This window comes from Montipora capricornis, chromosome 10 (genome assembly GCF_036669925.1).
Source record: "Montipora capricornis isolate CH-2021 chromosome 10, ASM3666992v2, whole genome shotgun sequence".
Classification (NCBI taxonomy): Eukaryota; Metazoa; Cnidaria; class Anthozoa; order Scleractinia; family Acroporidae; genus Montipora; species Montipora capricornis.
In genome coordinates this window covers 36,207,262-36,219,761 of record NC_090892.1, presented here as the reverse complement: position 1 = coordinate 36,219,761, position 12,500 = coordinate 36,207,262, and the positions used below count along the sequence as shown (strand labels likewise).

At 39.6% G+C, this 12,500-nt stretch overlaps 1 protein-coding gene across 1 annotated transcript in view; it reads left to right on the top strand.

The window, feature by feature from the left end:
• LOC138019909 (engulfment and cell motility protein 1-like) overlaps nucleotides 1-12,500 on the top strand; it is a 37,631-nt gene that overhangs the window by 9,363 nt on the left and 15,768 nt on the right. The window contains exons 7-16 of the mRNA XM_068866871.1: nucleotides 804-903; nucleotides 1,059-1,147; nucleotides 1,823-1,888; nucleotides 3,101-3,173; nucleotides 4,295-4,345; nucleotides 8,590-8,712; nucleotides 10,285-10,413; nucleotides 10,753-10,857; nucleotides 10,971-11,082; nucleotides 11,384-11,592. Coding sequence (XP_068722972.1) covers nucleotides 804-903; nucleotides 1,059-1,147; nucleotides 1,823-1,888; nucleotides 3,101-3,173; nucleotides 4,295-4,345; nucleotides 8,590-8,712; nucleotides 10,285-10,413; nucleotides 10,753-10,857; nucleotides 10,971-11,082; nucleotides 11,384-11,592 — 1,057 coding nt within the window. The remainder of the gene's footprint in view (nucleotides 1-803; nucleotides 904-1,058; nucleotides 1,148-1,822; nucleotides 1,889-3,100; nucleotides 3,174-4,294; nucleotides 4,346-8,589; nucleotides 8,713-10,284; nucleotides 10,414-10,752; nucleotides 10,858-10,970; nucleotides 11,083-11,383; nucleotides 11,593-12,500) is intronic.

Genomic DNA, 12,500 nt, shown 5'->3' with positions numbered 1-12,500 from the left:
CAAATATATTTCTGTATACAAGAAATTCCCGCAGCAGCGAGTTTTCCTGCTCAGATAGAAGACAATCAATATAAAACTGATCTTTTAGGGCTTTGAACTCTCTGAGTGAGTAAATGTCCAATTACAGAGAGTGTAAGTTTTTAGCCAATCGGACAGGGTTACAGAAATCCCTGTAAAACTGCGACATATCAGAACAAGCTTTTGGGAGCCGTTGCGCAGACGGACTATATCTACAGCTGTAGTAGGTTTTGACCTTGGTTTCGAGTTACATGTAAAGTAAAGTAAAGTAAAGTAAAGTAGACCTTATTTAACGTCGATAACTCGTAACAGTAACTTTCAATTACTGACAAACCTGAGGTCGACGGTGCGCTCATTTTAATCCCCCCGCTCCATCAGTGCTCCGTTTTACGGGTATTTAAAGCTACTAGCTACACGGAAAGGAAAGGAGTCGAAACAAGGATGCGAGATCCGGGAATCGAACTCAGGACCTCTTGCACCAAGGCCGCGCACTAACCGACTGTGCCATCCTTGCTCCATGTCCGGCTGCGCACAGGCTAAGACACCCCTATCTGATTCCGTATGTAAATCTGTTGTGAGCCCGGGTCCCCCAGTAGGCTACCCAAGGGAGTTTTTAAGGTAACCCAAGACTGGGACTAAGACCAGGCCAGGCAGCCCCTTTGTTCGCCTTTCCCCACTCCCCACCTTTCCCTTGTCAATGTCACACGGTTTCTTGCAGACTATTATTAATAAACGTAACTTTATTTTCTTAGTAAAAATTATTGTCTTGATTACAATATGCACAGGAGCAATGAAACCCTTGCAAACTGCTTGACATCGTTTCAAGAACTGATGGATCATGGAGATGTTTCATGGGACCTTCTAACTCACGGATTTATCAAAAATGTAATTACATGTATCAATAAATTATTTTGCTTAAACAGAAATACTCCTTCTTGCGTTAAATGAGTGCTACACGTATAATGAGTTTGTTTTTCACTGAAATGCACAAAGCCATTAAAGGTGTTCAGCTAACTGAAAACTCTGCATGTTTTACTTAGCTAACAGTTTTTGTTAACAAGAAAAACCCAGTGGATGCAACTGTACTCAAGAGGTGCCTCTCAATATTAGAAGCTGTGTCAACGAACAGGTATTGTTAGAACTGCAGTAATAGACAAAATAGAAATATGCTTTTAGGCCAAAAGAATAGAAAGCTCTCTATTTTTCTGCAAACTACTGGCATAAGACGATGCTCTTAACCAGGTCTCACATTAACTCTTACCACCTGTGATAGCAATGTTATGGCGCGTTTTTAGTGTCAAAAGTCAAACCTGCATTCGGCAATTCAAACATTCAATTTAGCTATTCAAAATTCAAGCATTCACTCGAGTCTTCAATTGGGTGTATTTTTCAGAAGAAGCTTCTTCTTCATCACTAGGCGATAAGACCACCAACAAAGTCTTTCTTGAATTATTAAGCCAACTGTACAACAGCTGAAATAGGTCTGAAATAGGGTGTCAAATTTTTGGTCACGTCTGAAGTAGTGTAGGGGAAATCGCATATTTTGGTCTGAGATATGGTAAGGGTTTCAGGAAGTGGGCGGCACTCCCCCATTCAATTTTTCTGGGAGCACCCCGGGCTTAGACTTAACTTATTGCTAGAAATAAGTAGTACGTGCGAAGAGTGGAAACAGGTCAGGGTCCATTTTGACCAGAATGTAAACATGCATGGCCATGGTAAACAGTACTGTACTGTCATAAACAGGTATCTTTCAACTTCTTTGGCATCTGGTAAAAAGTGGATTGTTTTTCTTTGTCTCCTGCAGCCCAGCATTTTACCCAGTCGTTGAGAAAGAAGTAGTGTTTGAGAACCTTGTCCTGCATCTTCAAAAGTGAGTTTTGAAGTCATCGTAGTTTGGGACGTCTATTACATCCGGCATATCTATGTCTTAAGCCCCGGCTACACGTTCAAACATTGTTATAGAACATTTGTTGGATCAACAATATTAGAACGTGTAGCATCCATGTTTGATGACGTTTCTTCAACATTTTTTGTTGTTTCGATCAAACACAACAAATGTTGAAGCGTTTAGCCGCTCTTTCAACAATAAGGACCTTTAGATCGGAGGGCAAAGACTGCTGCGAGTACGAGTTTTCCGTTCTGAGCACGCGCACTTCGAAAAATGTGGGCCTCCAAACCTAATGCGCATGCTCAATACGGAAAACGCGTACTCTGAATCGTCCTTTTCCTCTGATCTAAAGGTCCCTAATGTTGTTTTGCAAAGACCAATCACATTATCAGAGTTAAGGGTCTAGTCTCCAATCTGAGAACCATGAGCAATCAAAAATGGCGTAGGTGGAAATTGCGACTAAAGTGACGTGTTTCCAACAATGTTACATGCGTATCTAACATTGTTAGAAGCGTTCTTATAACAATGTTACAACGTGTAGCCGGGGCTTAAGATTACTCGTACCTTCGGATTTTTTCTCACCGTTAATGACATCTCCTGCTTCCTGCAAACATCGTGTGGGTGTAGCAATCCACACCGCATAGTTTAGAGATATTGGGGAGCTTCGACGGCGACGAAAACGTCTTCTCAAAATGTAATTTTGCACTGTCGTAAGTCTTTCCCGATTATTCCATATCTTTCGCGTCGTACAATGTGAGCGAATATCATAAGAATAAATTGTTGTGTAGGAGCGGTTTCAGAGTAGAAATACAGAATGAATGGTTCGCATTTACATGCTTACGTAATCCGCCGTTAAATCCTCAAATTCGGTGATTTCACGTCGTTTTTACGCAGAGAACCGCCAAGATGTTTGTAAGAATGCGTGCCGTACGTGCAGCACGAGTATTTTTCGTCTTGAAGTGGGCTACTGAACGCTCTGAGCAAAAATTAATGGAAGGAAACTGCTGTTAACGACATTAGATACTTCGTTACCAAATATTTGTCAATGAAATTCATGTAGTAATGGTATCAGACTTTCAGGAATGAAGTCTTTCGAGACGAAAGGATATCAATGCTTAATAATTTATTAGTCGATTCAATGAACCTGAATTACCATAGATGTCGAATGATGCATACGCTCGGTTATTCTTTCAGCCCCAATCCGGATATCCAGTTGAATGGGATTGCACTTATCAATAGTCTCTTTATGCGTACAGCAAATAAGAAGGTACGTTGCGCTTACACTGTATCTCCTCTGTTATACTTTAATGTTATTCCAAACACATAATAAACTTTACAATAATGAAAATGACATTCCAGTGATGTTATCGAAGATGTATTAGCATGGAAAATTGCGCAATTGAATTGACCGAAGATTGAAATGAACATTTATTCGTGAGTATGTACTTCCTAAGATGCTATTGAATTCCCGTAAAATAAAATGAAAAAAGGTGTATTTACTTGTTTGCTCGTAACCGCACCTCCGGTTTTAAGGTGGCTTACTACAGTTTTCCTAAGAAAGAGATCAAGATTTTGAAATCCGTTTAATTAAAGCAACAGGATGGCTCTTCTGAAGTGTTAGTCACTACAATTAATGTAAAATGTAATTTTACCTTAAAAAATAATTGCAAATCGGGGGGAAAATGCTATATATAGTGACCGAGCTCCGGGAGGGGGGACTGGAAAGTTGACATTTCAAAGGCCTTTTTTCTCAAACACTAGCCGTACGAGCCCATCTTAACCCATTGACTCCCAGGGGTTCCCCATTTACGGACGAGTAAAATCGTCTGGTGTTAGATAGAGTAAAGTACTAAGTATGGCCGGTTCAGGCCGGGTTGGGAATCAAAGGGTTTAAAGTTCAAAATTTCCATAGCACGAAAAAATAATCATGTATAGAAATGCATAGTTAAATCTGTCATACAGGTTTTTCGTAAATGGCAAAAGCGTCGATTTTCGTCTATTTTGATAATAACTGAAAAACTGTCTGATAGATCTTTTTAAGAAAATGTAGACTGTTTCTTCTTCATATTGTTTACTAATTCACAAAATTTTGACCCTGGTCATTTGGCTAGTTTTTTAGGAAAAAAGGCCTTTTTAATGTATAGTTTCCAGTCCCCCTCCACGAGCTCGGTCACTATATTTAGCATTTTTCCCTGATTTGCATTTATTTGTTAGGTAAAATAACCCTTTACATCAACTGCAGTGACGAACACTTCAGGAGAGACATCCTGTTGCCTTAAATCTTGATCTTTTTCTTCGGAAAACTGAATGACTCTTACGGTGTAGAGACCCTTGCTGCATCTCTTTTTTTTCATGCAAATCCCTTTTGGATTTTTATTTACCCTTTAGCAATTTGCAGAAGCTCTATCCAAAAAAGGAGTTCGAGGATACATAATGAATGTAAGTGATAAAGCAACCCTCATTTTATGTAACAGTTCAAGTGCTCTTTTTGGCAGTTTCCATTTAAGACGTCACGCAAGGTTTTTGTCTCTTTGTCAAGGTTGGCCTTTCTGGATCGGGAGGGAGCGTAGGGTAGTGCGTTCTGTGATTCAATACTTGCTAAAAAGGAGTAAAACTCTTAAATTGAGTCGTTTCTTAGGGTGATTGAGATGTTTTCTCAGTATTTGCCTTACAATTTCGATATTTCAAGGTGTTTTGCTTCCGACAAAGCGTGACTTTTCACATGGTTTCCCAGGCGCAGACAGATCGTTAGATGTTTTGGTTCATGATTTTTGCAATCGATAAAACGTCTATAGCACTGAACAAAGTGTAAAGGTGTTCTCCTTAGAACCGAAACGAAATAAAATTAATGCCTCGTCCTCAAAGGCAAATTTTTATGTGACAATCTTTAGTGGCATTATCGTTTTTCAAGGTTTCTCAAACCACTTTCAACAATTCAAGACACTACATGTGTCATTCCAGGATTGCCCTTTTCAACACTTTTTCACATAACGGCAATGTTGCGGTATCACACGAAACACCAATTTTTACTTACAAGACCCACCCATTATTGTGTCGAGATAGGTCACCATAGCAACAGGAACTGAACGCTTTCATCTCAAAAACGAACTGGGTGAACTCCGCCTTTTATTGCTAGAAAGAGATCACCATGACAAGATGAATCTCTTTACGAAGTTTGAAAAAATTCTCTAGAGCTGTTTCAGAGCCACCATAAACATGCCGATTGTAAGGAAGCTCTGAATCCGCTTCAGGTAATTTTTTTAACTATGAAAAGCTAATTGTCTTCTAGGCGGCGATAAAAATGGGGGTTACCGAGTTTGTCTTGGAGATACAAGCATTTCAAGACAACATATAAGGTGATTTTAGAGGGATCGCCTGTTGCAATGGTAACGTATTACGTCACATTATTGAGCGCATTCAAACTGAAAGCACTGTCTTACATGGTACCAGAACGTGGCTTGGCGATACAGTGGTATAGAGTCAATTCTTGGGGGAATAATAACAAGTAAAGAAGAACCGCTGACTTTAACTTGCTCACAGACGGGAGAAAAGGAGATGTCGATAACAAAACCGCCGTGTTTGTTATCGACAACTAAAGAAGGTTTTTCTTTTTAAAAACGAAAACTTCTTTAGTTGTCGACGGCTTGATTTTTCGTTTTTTGTGGTTGATAACGTAATTCACACACGCAATGTTTTGTCATAGATAACTTTTTGTCAACTTGGCCCTCATAGTGCAGTTTCTTGAAAGTGTTAAAACGTGGTCTTAGCCCCCCTTAAGCTACGAGAAGTACATAAAAATTAAAGAGACAGCGAAGTATAATAACCAACTGGAACCCTTGTAGAACTCTGAGTCTCAACTGGAATTTGAACCGCAATTTTTAGTTTTTCTTTTCTCGTTTGAGTGACCAAATCTGTCCAAATTCAATATGTGACAAATGGCGCAAATTTCCACGTGCCAAAAGTTTATTCGGTTGGATAAATGGTCACATGAAACGTGGGAAATATCTATTTTTCGAATTGTTTTCAAGCTTCATTGGCTTGTTTTTACACTAACCTATGAATTTGTTTTTCGCATTGCCCCGAAGCCTTCCTATGCGGGAATTGATAGACGTTTGTTTAGTTGAAAGGTCGAAAGTGGAAAACAAGTAATCAAAAATAATTTACAAAAATGGAAATTTAATCCGGTTGCCTCATTAAACAGTCAAACTATGCCAAGTTAGTGTGGCGTGTTTTCAGTCAACAAAAAATCTGCGTCTATTTGCGACCTTATAATCAATGATAACCTCGACTTATTGGCCATAACTGAAACATGGCTGTCTGCTAATATCGACGGTGATTCTACAGTCGCTGAAGTTTTGAATACCCTACAGGATTACAAAATTCAACATCTATCGAGACCTTCTCGGAAAGGTGGCGGTGTTGCGGTTATTCTACGTAAAGGTTTCACAATCAAAGAAGTAATTAACTCCTCATCTTCTGCAATGGAATGTCTGTCTCTTATTATTAACAACTCTGGAAACCCTAGCTACAATCCATCTCGTTGTAGTCTATCGCCCACCGCCATCTAAGGAAAATGGTCTCTGGAATACGAAATTTTTTCAACAGTTTTGATCCTTACTAGAGGAGTTGGCACTTGTCTCGGACTATCTTCTCATTGTCGGGAATTTTAATTTCCATATTGACTGCACAACTGATCCTGCAGCTGCAACATTTATGGACATACTGGAATCAGCTGGTCTTCTTCTTGTCCACGCTTTTGTATCACCAAAGCTTGACTACTGTAATAGCATTTTTTATGGTTTCCAGGACTATCAGCTGAAAAAGCTACAGAGAATACAGAATACTGCAGCTAGCGGTGTATGCAAACCAAAGATTAAAGATCACATCAGCCCTGTTCTTGAAGAGCTCCATTGGTTACCTGTTAAATACCGCATTGTCTTCAAGATCTTACTCTTTATCTACAAAGTTATCAATGGCCTCGCTCCTAGCTATATTAACGAACTGCTGGATGAATATAAGCCTACACGTTCACTTAGATCTTCCTCCAAGAACTTATTATCTGTTCCTCGCGCCGGAACGTCCACCTATGGCGACTGTTCCTTCTCAATTGCTAAAGCATCAAGTCTCTTGACGTCTTTAAGAAAGCAGTAAAAACATCGCTGTACCGGGAAGCCTATACTATCTAAGTTTTTGAACTAATTTAACAGTACCACACATGTAATATTTACATTGGCGAATATGTTTATTTTAAATTATTATTTTTTACTGTTTCAACTTATTAATTATATTATTTCATTTTTATATCTATTTGAAACATTGTAAAGCGCATCGAGGTCTAGGTTGCGCTATATAAATATGTTTTTATTATTATTGTTATATGATCAGCGATCATGGTTAATAACCAAAACAAATGGAAACGTTTCCCGAAGAATAGAGCTCTTTTTCCGAAGGGTTCGTCAGGGCATCCATATGGAGGCCGTTTTTCTTTCGGATGACCATAAGATGTGCCGCAATGACCGAGGATTACTGATCGATTCTTTCCGCACTAGTTGCTGGCGGCTTCCTGTAGTTAAGGTGGCTTACTACAGTTTTAATGGATTATAACAGCCCAACTTCTAACTCTTTTGAATAATGTCCCAGGATGTTTTTCATTCTCTATTTACTGTTTGCTTAAGTCTTTTGCCATACTATGTGAAAATTGAACAATTAAACGTAAACAAATGGCCAAAATGAACGACCGAGTACCTAAGGAGAGACTGGGCGCTAGTAGTTTAAATCACGTTTTTCTCAAAATCTACCCGTATGACCCCCCCTCAAAATTTCAGGAATAAGAAATTGGCTCTGATTCAGCATTCATGCAAAGTAAAATAAAAATCTATAAGGCACATTTTTCGCAAACTAAGAAAATGTGAAATCAAAATTAGCTCAAAATCTACCTCACAGATTTTTATTTTACTTTGCATGAATGCTGAATCATAGCCAATTTCTTATTCCTGAAATTTTAAGGGGGAGTCATACGGGTAGATTTTGAGAAAAACGTGATTTAAACTACTAGCGCCCAGTCTCTCCTTAGGTACTCGGTCGTTCATTTTGGCCATTTGTTTACGTTTAATTGTGATTTAAACAACTAGCGGCTATGTCACGTTATTTTAGGGTGTTTTGGGGAAATATTTAGTTTATCTCGAGTTTAAAACTCGAAAATGACAATTTGGAATCCCTCTACTAATAACATAATCGTGACATCACGATCAAGATGATTCTGAGCAAAAACGGCCTTTATCCAAGCGATTTGCCATAAACTTGAAAAATGTACCCAAATGCAATGTCCATTTGTGTCCATCCATGCTTCTCTTTCCTTTTGTTGTATTTCTTTCATGTTGTTCAGTGGTTTTAATTGGTTATTGCAATGTTTCATTCTACTTTTTGGGAATTATGGGTCTCGTGAAATTATCGTAATTTTGCTTGACTTAGCCCCTTTAAGTCGCAACTTGATGCAGCAAGTTATTGAGCAATGGACGTCATGGCATCCACCTCCTCTCCTTTTTGTAACTCCTCACAGCAGAAGTAAAAAAGGCTATTTTTGGCAGTTCTTTGGTGTTTGAAGAACACCGTTTTTTGTCTACACGAAAAGACACAAAAAAATGTGTGAGTTAAGCCACAATCAATCTCTATTTTTCCTTTAGAATATAATCCGAGATACAAGAGTTATAAAAGGGGAAATGGCACACCAACTGTACGTTTATCAGTCGCTCCTATTCAGCTTACTTGTAGACATGGTGAACACAAGAGGAAATGCTAGCAATCAGGTAAGATGCAGAATTTGCCTTTTTGAAACTGGAAATTAACAGTTATGTTCAAAAATTATTTAAAGTGGCCATAGACCTTATTCATATGTAACGGTCAATTTGTAATTATTTGTCCAAGTGCAAAATTAGCCCACCAAGTGTCGGTACCGTACAGTGAACTGAAGAGAATTCTTGCTCTAAAATGAGGCTTGGTAGGCTAATTTGCACTTTAGCAAAAGAATAATAAAACAGGTGTCATTTATGAATAAGGTCTCTTGCCTTTCATTTTTGTTGGTTTGATCAACTGACTCAGGCAGCATGTGCCAAAAACATTACGCACTTTAAGGGACCTGCCAATTTTTCCACAATTTATGGTACGCTTCTGCTGATCGAATGACCTGAGGTTTGTGTATATATTTAGGGGGAAAATCTACTGTTTTCATTGTGTTTCTCTGTTTTAATCTACGTGATAATGCCTTTGTTCACCGTGACGAACTGAGCGAAAACTGTGGCAAAAAGTAATCCGAAATGGAGGCAACAATTGATACGTTTTCAACAAGAAATGAAGAACTCGCGATTTTCAAATTAATCCCACTGTTTGTTGTCGCCTTAGCAGTTTTCTCTTTGAAACAAAAAATCGCCATTTTTTAGTATATGTCTTGGGATGCATGTGAAATGCAATGAAATAAATAAATAAATGAAAAAGTCAGCCTAGCCTGCGCGTTGAAAAATAATTATTTTGAGCAATTGTTTATATCTCCACACAAACGATAAACAACCAGTAAGTTAAAGTCCTTTTTACTGTTCTTTGCTCTGTAGTGATAAATTGTGGCAACGGTTGCCATGCAACTAGTTTATCGTTTATCGTCCGTGACGGACGAGAGTACAACTGAAAAATCCTTCCGTGATTCGATCTCAAGACCTCCGTAACTTCACCTGTCGGATGCTCTAACCATTGAGCTATATATAAGAACTCCGGGGAAGCTAGACCGTTTACGTAGGTTCTGAATCGACGAAGTGTCCCGCTGGTCTGTGGGTTCGGAAGTCGTAGGTACGAATCCTGCCGAGGATCCTGGTTTTTCCGTTGTTTCCTCGTCCGTTGCCAAGCGTCTGGTTTACCATCCTTCCCATGGGCGTGGTGCACCGTTAACAATCAGTTGTTAAATTTTATCCTCGGATATTGCGTTTCGAGCTTTCTGATTGGTTCAGTCGATCTCGGTTATCAGCTCACATACCGTATTACCTAATATGGAGAGTGATGACGTCGAGTGTTGCTAAACTGGAAACTGATTGGCTTAAATTTCCGAGTGTCCAAGCGTTCAGAATTTAATGAGGCAATTATTCCATTCGCCCTTGATGGAGACTGGAGACTGGTTATAGCCAACTATTTACCATCTCATATCCAACGCGCGTTCATGGAATAATGTTAATTATTAAAAACTGAATCATTGGATGGTGCAATTCGAGAGTTTTGATTGGCTAAGCCATCATGGGTTATGAGCCATTCTACCATATCCAACGTGCGCTCATGGAATAATTCTTCATTACAGTTGAATCGTGAAATCTGAATTCGTCTTGTCGTTTTTTCCACAGAACCTGTTCGAAAGTCTTGATATCTTAAGAAAGGTGGTGTTTGAGTCGGAGCTTGTAGGTGCTAGTTCAGCTCGACCCATCTCTCAAGCTGGAGTCCTGCCCAAGGACTTTAAAAGACTTGGTTTTATGGTGAGTCACTCGGCGTTAGCCTAGATGAAGTGAATATGCGATGGTTTAAATATTTTCTTTGTTGCAATTTCTTGAAAACCAATGCACTTTTATTCCTCATTCTCTTACACTGATTCACTGCCTTAAATAAGCTGGGACAACAAAGATTGAAGCTGAAGACACTCACCTAACAATTGAAACCAGGATTGCCATATACATTGTCCGTTGTACCATATATAAACGCTACCGTTAATAATGCTATCCATGATCGTAAATCGCCAAAACCTGTCTTCTCGGTTTCGAAGAAAGAAAGTAAAAACTGAACAAAACAAAACAAAGCAAAATCTTGTTCTCTTACAGGATATCGATTCTCCAGCGAATGACTTCCATGAAACACCACCTGGCTTACTCCCACTTCACACAATGGTGTACTTTGCACGGAAACACCAGGAGCAATATGTTAAGGTACAACGTTAATACGTTATGTGATATTATTCCATAGCATTTGGTTTTTGCAGCGTATTTGACGGTTAGGTCCTTTGACATGGCAATTGAGATAACTTTCTTTACTTTTTCAGGTTGTATTAGAAAACCTAAGTAGAGGAGAAGACTACGAGTGCCCGTTCGCTCGCGCCAGTATTGCTCTGGTAAAAATGTTGTGTGAAGTACTGGAAATCAATGGAGAACCGCGTAAGTAAATGTTATGCAAACGGGCCAATTATCCGACTATAGCAACATTTTTGAGCTATTCATAGTTAGTCTCAAATTCGGTTGGTTTAGACAAAAAGCTTTACAAGGACTGAATCGTTTGCATAGCAATTTCTGAAGAAAGGCTGATTCACTTGTCAGTCACTAAGATCTTCGCTTAAATTCATCGACACAGCAGCAAAATTTAGTTGTTTTTAAAAGCTGCCACATTACATGCAATGTAATGTGGCAGCTATGATCACTGAGGACGCTTCATTCAATTTCTGTTTTCTCAAATTTTTAGCATCTGAGTCTGGGAAAGACTACTATCCGATTTTCTTCACGATGGACTTCGCGTTTGAGGAATTCTTTTGCATCTGTATTCAGCTGCTGAATAAAACTTGGAAAGAAATGCGAGCGACTTCAGGCGACTTCAATCGCGTTATGCAAGTTGTCAAGGATCAAATTTGCCGAGCGTTACGAGAAAAGCATCAATCAATGGAAATGTTTAAGGTTTGTATAACGAAACAGCCCAGATTTGTAAAGCCAAGTTTTCACAATATATCGCATGAGGGCGCAGCCGACAGTCGCCACGCATTTCAGTCAGCAGAAATGTCAAATTCAACACGCGTTGGATCGCAGGGCGGAAAAGCGGAATTTCTAACCCTAACCCTAACCCTAACCCTAATCCTAAAAACTTAACTTTCTGGCCCGGGTTGCTCGAAGCATGTTTAGCGCTAACCAGCGTTAAATACCATGGAAACCTATAGGTTTTGATACCTCTTAACTAACGGTTAGCGCTAACCCAGGCTTCAAGCAACCGGCTCCTGGACGTCAAAATTGCAAACGGAAGTTTAATTTTTAGGTTGCTATTAATATTAACGAGATTGTTTCATGACCCACAGCAACCAGCTCTTCCTCTATCGTTTCTCATTGTTGCTTTTTCACTGCTTCAATCATTAACTTATTCAACTCTGCTTTCAGCGATGATCCAATTCAGATCATTGCTGCTGTCGCTTAATTGCAACTCACTGCTTACTGCTCAGGGGCCGCGGAGAGGTAGGGGCTAGGGAAGGGGGGAAGGGGTGGGGGCGGGGCTATAGCCCACCCACTTAATTTTTCCCACGATGTTGTTTTCTCCTAGACCTCTCCACCCTACTCTCACACTTAGGTGATCCTTGCCAAAATCAAGCCCCCCCCCCCCCCCCTCCCCCCTCCCCTTCTTTTAAACGTACTCCTCGACCCCTGTTGCCAAGACCGTTCTGTGCTGAGTCACTTCACAAAGTTGTGCATAACGACCCACAACTTTAGAAGAAAGTGCATGCAGTCAAAACCGAAATGGGAAGTTGGACGGGAAGGGAAGGTGAAGAGAATGTAAACCTTCCTTACAGTCAGTGACTTCATGTGTAAAGTTGCTGTGC